The following is a 14,346-nucleotide window of genomic DNA, read 5'->3' as shown; positions in this document are numbered from 1 at the left end:
ACGTAGGCACATATTGTTATACGATGTGAAATTAAGAACCAAAGCCTGTATTTTATCTGCTATTCTCTTCAAGGTAATTAATATGTTTTAATTTAGACCATATCTGGTGAGTGATGAAAGCTACTTTCAAGATTTTCATCCTCAATGAGTAGATAGCAATACATAAACTATTTTGGTATTTAAATGCAAATGGAAGATTATACCACAACAAAATGAATTAAATAGATTTGATTATACTTAGTAATGTTTGTTATAAGTATAAATACATTATTTGTTATGGTGAATAGTGAAGTACTTTGCTGTTAAAGAACACATACTGTCTTTAATATTACTTTTTGTAAGCTCTTCTGGGAGCCTCTTTCAGCTAAAGAGTGGGGCAGAAATGCTGTAAATCATCATCATCAGCAGCAGCCGCTGCCTGGTGCTGATTATTACAGATCAAGCCACAGACATAATTCTAATCCTAACATTTCTGTGACCAGCAAGCTATTGTTTGTATGCACATATTCAACAGAAGTGCCAATTGACACTGCTAATCACCTATTAGAGTAGGGGTTGGCAATCTGGTTGCAAATCCCCCCCCCCCATATGCCATGAGCCACAATCCTACTGCCCCCACTGCACCACTGAATATCGAGGGGTGGGAGGAAGTAAAAGAAGAAAACAAATCTTTAAATTCTATGCCTTGAGAACTCACCCCCACTTCCCCATTTGTTTCTTTTTAAAATAATAATAATAATAATAATAATAATAATAATAATAATAATGTATAACAAGAGGGGGTTTGGGGGAGCTGCATGTTGACCACACCTCTATTAAAGGGAAAGGATCCTAGAATCAGTGCCCACCACTCAAAAAGGTGATCAGCAGCATCAAAGTGATGAAGTAGACCATCTGATCAGCCCTTTGCTTTCTTTTATGGGCGGGGGTGGGGGGGTGGGTAAGGTTGCAACCTGCTTCTTTGAGGAGTCTGATGTCATATCAGGGTAAGGTTGCAGCTGTTATTCCCCCGGCTATGGATAGTTACTCAGGTGCCTGTCCCCCATTTCCAGGAAGGTGAGGAAGGCCCTAGATGGGTGATTGGAACTGGGTAGGTTACCAAGATATGTTCTTTAAAGAGTTGCAGAGAATTCTTACCAAGTTCAATGTTAATGTCTTTGGCTGGGGAATGTAACCTCAGGTGTACATAGAACTTGGTCAATGGATGAGTCCTGTATCAAGCATGGATACTCATACTGGCTCTTTTGGTCTTCAAGGTCAGAATTCAGAACAAGGCTCATCCAACAGTCAGTACTTCAATCTAACTAGATGTTACATCCTTAGGATACCCCTCTTGCAGAACCAAGAGGCCAACTAAGTATTGTATTTGTTATTAATTTCACTATAATGGGAATGTGATTGACCCAATATCTCGAGCTATAATAGCCCCAAATGAACTAGCTGCTATTTGAGTGGCATTTGATAGCATGGCAGAAGTAGAAAGGCAACCGAGATCTATTTGATTCCAGTTATTTGTTCTAGTTTATTAGCCAATTAAGACCTTATGTCTTGTTTCGGATCTAGCTAGTAAAAATAAATTATAACTTATCATTGAAAAGCATATATAATATTTGAAGATTGTAATGATTCTTTATTGTTTAGTCCTTGTTTAGAGTTTCACTACCACATCCTAAAGCTGATTGTGACTTTGCACTATATGAAACAGATATATTAATTCCTGGCATTGATTTATTTGTGGATTACTACAGAGCGGATATTGCAACAGTTGTTGCAAGTTTGAGTTTCATTATGTATGAATTGCATTGTAACAAGCAAAATCTAATAGTAAGTACTACTGAAATATATGTAATTCCACGGGGTTCCACAGGGCTCTATCTTATCCCCTATGCTGTTTAACATATACATGAAGCCGCTGGGGGAGGTTATCCGGAAATGTGGACTGAGGTGTCATCAATATGCGGATGATACCCAGCTCTACATTTCCTTTTCATCAAACCCAGGTGAGGCAGTGGCTGTTCTGAACCAGTGCCTGGGCACGGTAATGGACTGGATGAGGGCTAATAAACTGAAACTCAATCCAGACAAGACGGAGGTACTGTTAGCGGGTGGTTCTTCTGTCCGGAGAGGTGATGTTTGCCCTGTCCTGGACGGGGTTGCACTCCCCCTAAAGGATCGGGTCCGTAGTTTGGGGGTGCTCTTGGATCCAGAACTGTCACTTGAGGCACAGGTGAACTCAGTGGCAAAGAGCACCTTTTATCAGCTTAGGCTGATATACCAGCTGCGCCCTTATCTGGACAGAGATAGCTTAGCTACAGTTATCCATGCTCTGATAACCTCTCGTTTGGATTACTGCAATGCGTTATACGTGGGGCTGCCTTTGAAAACGGTCCGGAAACTTCAACTGGTGCAAAACAGGGCAGCAAGGTTATTAACAGGGACTGGCCAGCGAGATCACATTACGCCAGTCCTTTTACAACTTCATTGGCTGCCAGTCCAGGTCCGGGCCCAATTCAAAGTGCTGGTATTGACATTTAAAGCCCTAAACGGTTTGGGGCCAGGTTATCTGAAGGAACGCCTCCTCCCATATGTACCTACCCGGACCTTAAGATCATCTACAGGGGCCCTTCTCCGTGAGCCCCTGCCAAAGGAAGTGAGGCAGGTGGCTACTAGGAGGAGGGCTTTCTCCGCTGTGGCACCCCGGTTGTGGAATGAGCTCCCCAGAGAGGTCCGCCTGGCGCCTACACTGTACTGCTTTCGTCGCCAGCTGAAGACCTTTTTATTCACTCAGTATTTTAACACTTAATTTTAACTTAAATTTAAATTTTACTGTTTTAACTCTGTATTTTAATCTTATATCAACTTTGCTGTGTGGTTTTATCCTGGTTGCGCTTTTTATATTGTATTTCGTAATTGTGTTTTAACCTGTTGGGTGTTTTACTGTGGTTTTAATTTTTGTGAACCGCCCAGAGAGCTTCGGCTATTGGGCGGTATAAAAATGTAATAAATAAATAAATAAATAAATAAATAATTCATTTGTATTTTTTCTGTAGTCATAGGATTAAATTCAATGTTGTATGAGCAGACTTTCATATTCCAGTAGTGAGCACACTAGAGAAAATGATAAATCAATCTATAAATATTTTTTTATAGGTCTCTTATTTCTTTGCAGATTTTGCCACTATTCACATTGTATCAATACTTTGTTTGTGAAATTTGTCGGAATGCGAATAAATGTATTGAAGGAAGAATTCTCAAGGTAAATGTAACAAATATAAAAGTTGAGCAACATTTTTTTTAGTGATCATTTAATGTAAATTGGTTATTAAAATAATATCTTACTGCTAAGTCTATTTCATGGGTTTGTAACTTGTAACTTTCTGGGGAAAATATTGTCTATATGAGCTGTTTCTATGGTAAGCCCTGTGGCAAACAAAAGTTCTGTTATGCATAAATTATGGAAAGGTCCGTATGGCATATAGAGATGGATGAACATCTTTCTGCTCATCTCGAAAATCAGCTGGGTTTTGCTATAATTCTTTGTGTGTATTTAGAAATTCCTGGGGAATTTTGAGAGCACTCAAAAGGAAATGATTGCAAAATGCAGATGGGACCCCTGCTTCATGAACTTCCCCCACTTATCTTTTTTGTGTGTATGTGGCTAGGGTGAGGACTAACTACTATTGAGGGAGCCCTGGTCTGAGATGCACAGATGGAAGAGAGTACAAATCCTATGATTCCTACAAAACGGTTATTTTCTGCTCAGAACTATTTTCTGCTGAAATCATGGGATGTTCCATCTTCTCTATCTAGAGAAGATGACCCCAACATAGTGATGTACAATTTTTGTTAAATCCATTCTATCTGTGTTTTGCGAATAGTCAGACATCTTTTTCTCCAGCATCTGCTCATTGACAGAATTGGAATTTTTTATAGGAATGTACAAGAATTTCCGATACGCAAATGTACAGTTGTGCTAATTCTCCCCCAAAGTTTAAAAAGGTGCTAATTCCCCCCTCTGCCTGCAGGTCAGTTTCATAAAAATCCAAAGTCATTTGAATTTGTTGCAGATTTCTCCTGAAAGCACATGAGCATCTGAGGATGCTCAAAACATTTTAAGGTTTGCCTGTGACCCAGGATTCCCTGAAATGCTGGTGATCCCTCCTTCGCAAAACTCAGTGGTGGACTCTTCTTTTTGCAAAGGAATAATTGGTGTGAGTGACTCTCTTCAAGGATCAATCCAATGTGATATTTACTTTTGAGAGCAGATAAATGTGATCTCAACATGGAAAAGAGCTTATTGGAGCCAAGCCATCCCAGAGTTAGCTGAAGATTCTGTACTTGATCTTATTTTCTGAGGTTTCCTCTTGGAAACAGCAGCATCATATCCTGGAGATTATGTGGTTGATGAGCAAGATAAAGGAAGCAAAGGAGTCTCACACAGTTTCTGGGTCCGATGGTTTCCTGCAAAGACCAGAAAGAGTGGCAACTTTTTTTTTTATCTCAGAGCTTTAAAGATATTGCTACTATTCCAGGAGCAGGTAGCCAAACTATCAAAGAATCTATTAGTCACTCCGGACTGGTAGATAGCATCACAAAAGCTAAGTTGTTCATGTGTCAGTCTCACTGTGCCCAAGAGGACTGTGATTATTACAGATACTAGCATGTTCAGTTGGGGAGCCCTCCTTGTGATTTTGGGAACCTGGTCTCATTCAGAATTCCAGCAGAGTACAAACAGGTGGAAATGCAGAAGACCATTAAAATGCAGCATCTAGTGGGTTCAGTCAAAGAACTGGCAGAGACAACTTAGTAGAATCTCAATTCAGATTCAGAGTGGGGTCTATATCCTTCAGTATTACAGCAGCTGGCTCATTGTTGTGGGCATGTAGTATTGGACATCTTTGCTACTCCTGAGAACATCCAGGTGTAAAGATGCATCTCAAGACACCTTTCCTAGATGTCATAGTCAGAAACAGCACTGAAGTCAAGATGGCTGACTGGCTTACACTGAGCCTTTCCTCCACTCCCTCTGTTTCCATGAGTTCTTAAAGGATTCAGGAGTTGGTTATAAAAGTAATCCTCTTGGCAGCTCACTGTCCCAGGTGGCGATGGTTTCTAGACTTGATCAACATTTATTCAGGAAAGTTAAAGACTTCTTTATAGTAGGGCTTTCCTAACTGAGAGTCTGTTATGTCATTCTCAGCTGGAATATTTCTGTCTGATTTCATGAAAGCTGAGAAGCAGTGATTGAGACAACTAGGCTACTCAGAAGTGGGTTCACAAACAAGGTGTATGTGTGCGGACGTTTAGGGTGAGCTCCAGGGAGGGCAAGAATATATAGATCTCACCATAGTTCTGAGTGTTAACATTCTCAAGCTTCAGTGGTGGCATTAGGATACTGTCTTAGGTTTTAGGGGCAAGAGACCCCTCTCCTTGCTTTTAGGTTCCTCAGTGGGGTGGCCCTTCTTAATTCTTCTATAATAAAGAGTTTCCTACCTGAAATTTGAACTAGGGTCTTATGGCTTTTATGGGTGACCCCTTTGGACCATTAGTGAAATGTCTGTTTAAGTTCTTCTTCGTGGCCTCTGTGCATCATTATTATTATTATTATTATTATTATTATTATTATTCACTGTTTGTATAACAATTGCTGAGGTGGTTTCCCCCCCTTCTACTTGCCTTTCTGCCATCTTGTTTTCTTGTTTGTATTAAGGAAAATTATGTTCTTGGGACAGCTCAAAAGATTCAGGGCAAAGCTCAAAAGATTTGGGGCACATGTCCTGATGTGCCCTCCTCTAACAATGCTGATGGTGTGGAGCTTTCAATATTGGGAACGTTGATATAAATAAATGCATTAATAATACTCAACTTTTTATTTTAGATTAAGGTGCTTACAGATTTAGGATTTTTCTGTGATGCTTTCCAAGAATTATGTATTCTTAACCGTGGAGAGAAAATCCCCTGGAAGCTCCCTTCTGTCTACAGGCTTGTTCCTAAACTTCCGGTAAAAATGATCACTTTATTCTATATCATAATGCCAGTAAAAACAGTATCCCTTACACTGAAGTGTTCTGGGTTTGATGCAGTGGTCTCTTAGGTGAGACTTACTACATACTTGTCCAGTGGAAGGTTTATAGGACTACTTTTGATCTTTCCTATTTTTTTTTAATGGCTACATTATATAACCTGGATGATAGGGTTACATTTCCTTTTTCTCTCAGACCTTGATCATCCAAGGATCTGCCATCAGCTGGAGAGTTAATGCAAAAGGAAATAATAATGTGATTGATTGCCAAGTAGAGCATTGGTGTAGGCACAGAAAAGTACATTAAGTCAGATTGGGCTTTTCATTGATTTGGCTCCAAGTTGGAACAAAGTTCTATCATTGCCTCACTCTTTCAGTTTTCCTTGTTTCTTTTGGAAGTAAATGCTTTGTTGCTATATAAATTTAATCGTTATGCTTTACGAAATTCAGATCTCTGCAAAGTTTGATTCATCACAACCCCTCTTGACGAATGTGAACCTACAGGTAAGAAAATGCTTATATATCTAATCAACTAAATTTATGTGCAGTAATCCGTGTGACACTACCTCTAACGTAAATTTCATTGCACTAGTGTAAATGAACTCTAGTGCTACGCTGATAGTGTTTTCTGGCGCAATTGGATTCCCTGGAAAATTGTGCCTACCAACACTATTGGTGTTTTACCAGAGGTTGTTTACACTAGCAGCAGTGTCAAATTGGGTATTGCCCTATATGAGACTGACCCTAATTTAATTTATACACATTCAATATAAAACAGTATAAAAACAGTATAAAAACAGCAGATTATGGATTTGAATTCTTAGCCAAGCTGCTTGGAAGTGCATCCCCTCAGGCAACACATCACCAATTACACAAACCTGTACACCTTCAATAGAAATGCCCCTCACACATATATGCACACACACAACCCTCTCAGCACTAAATGAGACAGCACCCTAGAGTCTGCAATGATGCATAATGGCAGCAGTGAAACTGAAATCTGAAAATGGCACTTCCTTTGGTCTGGCCAGCTTTACTTGAAAGCTTCTTGCTAGCCACCTCTTCCAGTTAAGAGGGTGCCCCAGAGACGTCTGTGTTACTGCACAAACCCTGTCATTTTGTGTAGGTCAAGTGTCACTTTTTGTGCTTCTAAGCACCCTCTCTGAAATGAGAGGGGCCCTCTGAATAATTGCAGAGGGTTCTGTTGTCCAGGCCATAAGAGGCACCTTAAATGTTACTAAGCGTTGTGCAACTTCTGACATGGGAGGCATGACGCACAAAATGACAGCTAGGAATTTATCTAGATGTTTGTTGCTCTCTAAGTATGTTCAGTATAATTCAAGAGGGAGATACACAGCAATTTGGAATTTGACAAGCTGTTTTTGAGAGCTGGCTAGATGCCACTTAAATTTTGTGAAAATTCTACTAATCGCTAGCTATGCTCTTCAAGTTGAATTCTGTATTTAACAAGTTTTCTATAGCTATAGTAGATAATAATATCAGTATTCACATTCCTGCCCTCTTTGGATTTCACCATGTAGTTGGTTTGAAATTTTGTTCAATAGTAAGTTAACATTTTGAATTGAGTGGGCAATTCCCATTTAAACGAGGTGGAAGCTGTATAGAACCACCTGTATTCCATATGTCATTATTTACATTTGGCCTTAGAGAAATGTGGCTGGGGCACTCTGTCTTGGAAAGATAAGCTAATTTTCTTCTACAGAGTGCCTATATTATGTGGTATTATTGGTATCGTCCTTAAAATTGAATTTACTCTATTTTTCTGAGGTGTGTGTGTGTGTGTGTGTGTGTGTGTGTGTGTATATATATAAATATATATATATATATATATATATATATATATATATATATAATGAAATTTCCTTTTAACTTCAAAGGCATTAGAAGATGTTTTTAACAGGCCTCTGCATTCAGTGTGGACTTCATTGTGTGAGCCACGAATCCTGGATAGCTTCTTGTTAGCCAAAATGCACTTCATTATTTGCCTATCTGCAACATTAAATTGTGTTCCTGAAAAAGTGATGAAAGCAACATATTGTGTGGACACTGATTTATTAAGAAAGGCAGGCAAAACCACAGATGCATTCTTAAAAGGTACTGGCAACAATAAAACAAATCTTAATAAGGAGCTTTTATTTCAACTCAATAAGATTTTTAAGGGATATTATGTTTTTTAGAATGATTCTATTGCTTCACTTAGTATAATATTTCTATTACTAGTTGCTGAAAAACAGTTTGTTTACAAAGGACATGTCCTGCTAAAATTAAGGACTTTTAAAATCCCATGTTTATTTTTTTTATTTAACTGTTGTTGTTGTTTTTTAAAAAAACCCTCTTAATATGTGTTTAACTTCGGCTAGATTTGGCCATTGTTTTTAACATTTAAGATTTTATAATGCGTTTCAGCTATCTGAAAATTCTTAAAGTACTGCTTTGCCAACTACAACAGAACGTATGGGCTAGTCTTAACCCAACAACAAACCATAGGCTAAACCCCTTGATTGTTTCTCCCTCAACAACTCAGAGTTCCAGGTTTGCACATTACAAAAACAGCCCAGGAACCGTGTATTCATGGGCTTGCTTAGCAAAATGGAAGCAGGCAAGTGAACTCTCAAATAATCCATGTTTAACATACCATGGGTTGTTTTCATTGTCTAAACAAGTATTAGTCGGTCCGTGTGTCTTGCCTGCAGTCTCCATCTTGTCTAACACTTTTGCTACCTCCTCACTAATCAGTCCAGAAATGGTAGGGAGCGAAAAGTCATAGATTGAGGAAAGGGTCAGTCGTTTGTCTGTTGTTTTTGCTTCTTTGATGAAACCTGATAAGGGAACAACAAGGGAGAGGGAAGTTCAGTGCAACTGAGTGTCTGTTTGTGGATTTGTTGTTTTGCATATTGGCTATTCAGCTTTTCTGGGCCTTTTTTCATCATGAGTGCATAGGAATTGGGAAGAGGGACACTTCTACAACCCTCCATCTTTTGTCCTCATTAGAGAATATTAGCATTTCATTTTAAACACCTTCTGTTGGTTTTGGCCTTGTGTGTCCTGTAACCACACAAGCTGCCCAAGGATCATGCCCTATGTTACCACCAACTCCATGGCTACAGATGATGTGCATTGTCCCCCTTGGTTTGTCAGCACATCTGCCTTTAAGAATCCAGGTGGTCCAGGTCCCAGTGGCATGAAAATTAGGGGGGGATCAGAGTTGGAGGCTCAGTATAAAATTGCTCAGCCCAGAAGAAGAGCACAACCTTCCCCTCCAGTCATTCTATGAAGAAGGATGAGATGTGTGGCTGATCACTCTATAGATGAGGAACCCCAAATCAGGTAATTTATTCAGTCTGTACTAAGCAGAATAATGACTAAAGCTTGGTTCCATATTATCTTGGCTCTAGCTTCCTTGGGTCCTAAATCTCCAGAGGCTATATTATTTAGTTCTATTCAATACCAAGAGAGTGTTCCACCTTCCAGGGAATCAAAGTTACAACTGATAAAAGAGGCCAGTCTAAAACACATATTTTCAAGCTATAAAATAGCTGCCAGACACTCAGCAGAATGCTGGCAACTATTTATGGTGTGTGTGTTTTCTTGCTCAAAAATATATCCGGGAGAAGACTGATTCTAGACTTGAAACTTCTAAGCTAAACTATAAGACGTCCGTCCTTTCACATGGACAACAAGCTGATGAAAGTCTCTGGCATTCAACCAGGCCATTACACGGCATTGAAAGACAAGAGTAGCCCATACATTCTGGAGTTGCATAAGATATAACTCAAGAAGAATTACTTACAGATAAGGGCTCAATGAGCTGTTTTAAGCACTTCTTTGCTTTGTTTAATTGCCTCAGATTTGATAATGTACTTTATTTTTACAAAGGTTTTATGGTAGCTTCAGCATTTACAAATGTGAAGCGAGAACCAATTGCCGTGGTTGTAGAACTTGAAAGAAACAAAGATGCCTTGAATATGGCCATGCTAAAGGTAATAATATTATTTAATATATAATTTATTTATTTATTTATTTATTACATTTTTATACGGCCCAATAGCCAAAACTCTCTGGGCGGTTCACAAAAATTAAAACCATCGTAGAACAACCAACAAGTTAAAAACACAAATACAAAATACAATATAAAAAGCCCAACCAGGATAAAACCATGCAGCAAAATTGATATAAGGTTAAAATACAGAGTTAAAACAGTATAATTTAAATTTAAGTTAAAATTAAGTGTTAAAATACTGAGTGAATAAAAAGGTCTTCAGCTGGCGACGAAAGGAGTACAGTGTAGGCGCCAGGCGGACCTCTTAATAAACAATTAATATATCCACAATTAATTACAGCATTTTTTCATATGTTGTAAGTAGCAGTTTATTCCAAATAAATTAAAGAACTTGTTGGTTTCTTGGGTATAATTTGACAGGTGGAACAATGGGACTGGAGACATGTCAGTGCTAAACCAACAGAAAATTAGCTGTATTTAAAACATGTTCAGCCTGTTCTTCGCCTGTTTTATTTCTCTGGCTTCTTACTATTTCTGTCTCCTCATTTTCTTCTCTCAATTCTTATCTCCTCACATCCGTTTCTTATGGCTCATTCTCATTTAGTTTCTCCTAACTTAATTCCTATTCGGTGTCTCCCCTCTTCTCAGGTGCCTTTCTTCTTCGTGGTCTCTGTGCATCACACTGATGGGCTCTGCGCCTGTCATTCACAACTTGTTTATCTCTAGGTCTCTTCACCTTCTCGCTCTTACTGAAACCTGGCTTCCTGCCAATGATACTGCCATCTCTGCTGCCCTCTCTCTTGGAGGACCCTCTTTTTCTCACACTAGTCGCCCAGAGGGTCATGGTATTGTTGTGGGTCTTTTATTATCTAGTTTGTGCCAGTTCCAGCCTCTTTCCATTCCACCATCACATTGTTTTACCTCTTTTGAGGTACATGTGGTGAGGCTTTTCGCTCCATTGCGGCTGCGGATTGCAGTTCTATATCGCCCCCCAGGCTCGTCCTCAAAATTTATCTCTGATTTTGATTCATGGCTGTCCTTTTTCCTCTCTGATAACTGTCCTACTCTTATCTTGGGTGATTTCAATATTCATGTGGATGACCCTCAAGACTCTGCAGCTTTACGTTTTCTCTCATTATCTTCCTCTTATGATCTTAAGCTTTGGTCTGATTCACCCACACATTCCCTTGGACACTGTCTGAATCTTGTTCTCACTCGGAATTGCTCTGTCTTGGACTTTTCTGCTGCTAACTTTCCTTTGTCAGATCATCATCTAGTTTCTTTCATGATTACTCATAATCCTCCTTCACATCCAGTTTCTTGCTCTTGTTGTGATTTGCAATCTATCAGTTATGAGGCTTTTTCTCAATCTCTAGCCTTCTCTCTTCCTTCTGTCTTTTCTGCTTTCTCCTTGGACTCAGCTGTCTCTTTCTTTAATTCCTCCTTATCCTCAACTCTTGATAATCTTGCTCCATCTACGACTCGGATAGTTCGTCCTTCTCAACTCCAACCGTGGCTCACCTCTTTCATCCGCTACCTTTGTTCTTGCACCCGGGCAGCCTTTGGCGTAGGACCAGGGACTGGGTGGACTTTGTCCATTACAAATTTGTTCTGACTTCTTTCTCGTCTGCTGTTTCCTTGGCTAAACAGCAGTATTACTCACTGTTGATCCAGTCAAATGCTACGCATCCTCAGCGGCTCTTTGCGTCCTTCAATTCTCTTCTGAAGCCTAATCCACCATCTCTCCCTGCCTCTCTGTCTGCTAACAACTTTGCCTCATTTTTCAATGCTAAAATCCAAACTATTCGCTCTGATCTTGCCAGCTCTGCTCCTCTTCCAGTTCCTGTCCCTCATCTGTCAGTTCCTTCTGCAAATTTCTCTGCATTCCCTTCAGTCTCAGCTGATGAACTGTCTAGAATACTGCGCTCTTCGAAGCCTTCCACTTGTTCTCTTGATCCGATTCCTTCTTGGGTCTTTATTAATCTTATTCCTGTTATCCTTCCTTCCTTGCTTCATATTATTAATTTTTCTTTGTCCTTTGGTTCATTTCCTTCTGCTTTTAAACATGCTACAGTCTCTCCTATTCTCAAAAAACCTACTCTTGATGTGGTTTCTCTTTCTAATTACTGTCCTGTCTCTTTGTTGCCTTTTGTTTCAAAGATAGAATCATAGAATAGCAGAGTTGGAAGGGGCCTACAAGGCCATCGAGTCCAATCCCCTGCTCAATGCAGGAATCCACCCTAAAGCATCCCTGACAGATGGTTGTCCAGCTGCCTCTTGAATGACTCTAGTGTGGGAGAGCCCACAACCTCTCTAGGTAACTGATTCCATTGTTGTACTGCTCTAACAGTCAGGAAGTTTTTCCTGATGTCCAGCCGGAATCTCGCTTCCTTTAACTTGAGCCCGTTATTCCGTGTCCTGCACTCTGGGAGGATCGAGAAGAGATCCTGGCCCTCCTCTGTGTGACAACCTTTTAAGTATTTGAAGAGTGCTATCATGTCTCCCCTCAGTCTTCTCTTCTCTAAACATGCCCAGTTTTTTCAGTCTCTCTTCATAGGGCTTTGTTTCCAGACCCCTGATCATCCTGGTTGCCCTCCTCTGAACACGCTCCAGCTTGTCTGCGTCCTTCTTGAATTGTGGAGCCCAGAATTGGATGCAATACTCTAGATGAGGCCTAACCAGGGCCGAATAGAGAGGAACCAGTACCTCACGTGATTTGGAAGCTATACTTCTATTAATGCAGCCCAAAATAGCATTTGCCTTTCTTGCAGCCATATCGCACTGTTAGCTCATATTCAGCTTGTGATCTACAACAATTCCAAGATCCTTCTCATTTGTAGTATTGCTGAGCCAAGTATCCCCCATCTTGTAACTGTGCATTTGGTTTCTATTTCCTAAATGTAGAACTTGGCATTTATCCCGATTAAATTTCATTCTGTTGTTTTCAGCCCAGCACTCCAGCCTATCAAGATCACTTTGAACTTTGTTTCTGTCTTCCAGGGTATTAGCTATCCCACTCAATTTTGTGTCATCTGCAATTTGATAAGTGTTCCCTGCACCTCCTCGTCCAAATCATTAATAAAAATGTTGAAGAGCACTGGGCCCAGGACTGAGCCCTGCGGTACCCCACTCATTGCTTCTCCCCAGTTTGAGAAGGTTCCATTGATAAGCACTCTTTGAGTCCGATTCTGTAGCCAACTGTGAATCCACCTAATAGTTGTTCCATCTAGCCCACTTTTAGCTAGTTTGTTCATCAGAATATCATGGGGCATTTTGTCGAAAGCTTTGCTGAAGTCAAGATATATGACATCCACAGCATTCCCACAGTCCACAAGGGAGGTTACCCCATCAAAAAATGAGATCAAATTAGTCTGACAGGATTTGTTCCTGACAGATCCATGTTAGCTTCTAGTAATCACTGCATTGATTTCAAGGTGTTTACAGACTGACTTCTTTATAATCTGCTCCAGAATTTTCCCAGGGATGGATGTCAGACTGACTGGTCTGTAGTTCCCAGGTTCCTCCTTTTTGCCCTTTTTGAAGATAGGGACAACGATCCTGGAGTGTGTGGTCTACTCTCGTTGTGTTGATTTTCTTTCTAGTAACTCTGCTCTGGATCCTTCTCAATCTGGATTCCGTCCTTTGCATTCCACTGAAACAGCCCTTACTAAGATTAACAATGATCTTCTTATTGCCAAGTCTAAAGGCTTTATTCTGTTCTTATTCTCCTGGATCTTACTGCAGCCTTTGACACGGTTGATCACGATCTTCTTTTGGATTCCCTTCATGACTTCGGATTTTGTGGCTCCGTCTATAACTGGTTTGCCTCCTATCTAGCGGGTAGCTCTTTCAATGTGTTGGCTAATGGCAGCTCGTCTTCTTCTTTTCCCCTTTCAGTAGGGGTTTATTATTATTATTATTTATTTATTTATATAGCACCATCAATGTACATGGTGCTGTACAGATAACACAGTAAATAGCAAGACCCTGCCGCATAGGCTTACAATCTAATAAGTTGTAGTAAACAATAAAGAGGGAAGGAGAATGCAAGCAGGCACAGGGAAGTGTAAACAGGCACCGGGTAGGGAGAAGCTAACAGTATAGAGTCAGAACAAACTCAATATTTGAAGGCTATAGGGAAAAGAAAAGTTTTTAGCTGAGTTTTAAAAGCAGTGATTGAGTTTGTAGTTCTCAAGTGTTCTGGAAGAGCGTTCCAGGCGTAAGGGGCAGCAGAAGAAAAAGGACGAAGCCGAGTAAGGGAAGTGGAGGTCCTTGGGCAGGCGAGAAGCATGGCATCAGAGGA

The 14,346-nt window shown here is 40.1% G+C and overlaps 1 protein-coding gene across 1 annotated transcript in view; it reads left to right on the top strand.

The window, feature by feature from the left end:
- The window catches only part of CFAP54 (cilia and flagella associated protein 54), a 122,398-nt gene that overhangs the window by 74,440 nt on the left and 33,612 nt on the right, over positions 1 to 14,346 (top strand). The window contains exons 46-52 of the mRNA XM_063134983.1: positions 7 to 73; positions 1,642 to 1,824; positions 3,170 to 3,256; positions 5,879 to 6,001; positions 6,473 to 6,526; positions 7,921 to 8,137; positions 9,920 to 10,023. Coding sequence (XP_062991053.1) covers positions 7 to 73; positions 1,642 to 1,824; positions 3,170 to 3,256; positions 5,879 to 6,001; positions 6,473 to 6,526; positions 7,921 to 8,137; positions 9,920 to 10,023 — 835 coding nt within the window. The remainder of the gene's footprint in view (positions 1 to 6; positions 74 to 1,641; positions 1,825 to 3,169; positions 3,257 to 5,878; positions 6,002 to 6,472; positions 6,527 to 7,920; positions 8,138 to 9,919; positions 10,024 to 14,346) is intronic.

This window comes from Elgaria multicarinata, chromosome 9 (assembly GCF_023053635.1).
Source record: "Elgaria multicarinata webbii isolate HBS135686 ecotype San Diego chromosome 9, rElgMul1.1.pri, whole genome shotgun sequence".
Classification (NCBI taxonomy): Eukaryota; Metazoa; Chordata; class Lepidosauria; order Squamata; family Anguidae; genus Elgaria; species Elgaria multicarinata.
Note: the sequence above shows the minus strand (reverse complement) of the source record. Positions and strands in the feature narration are given on the sequence as shown.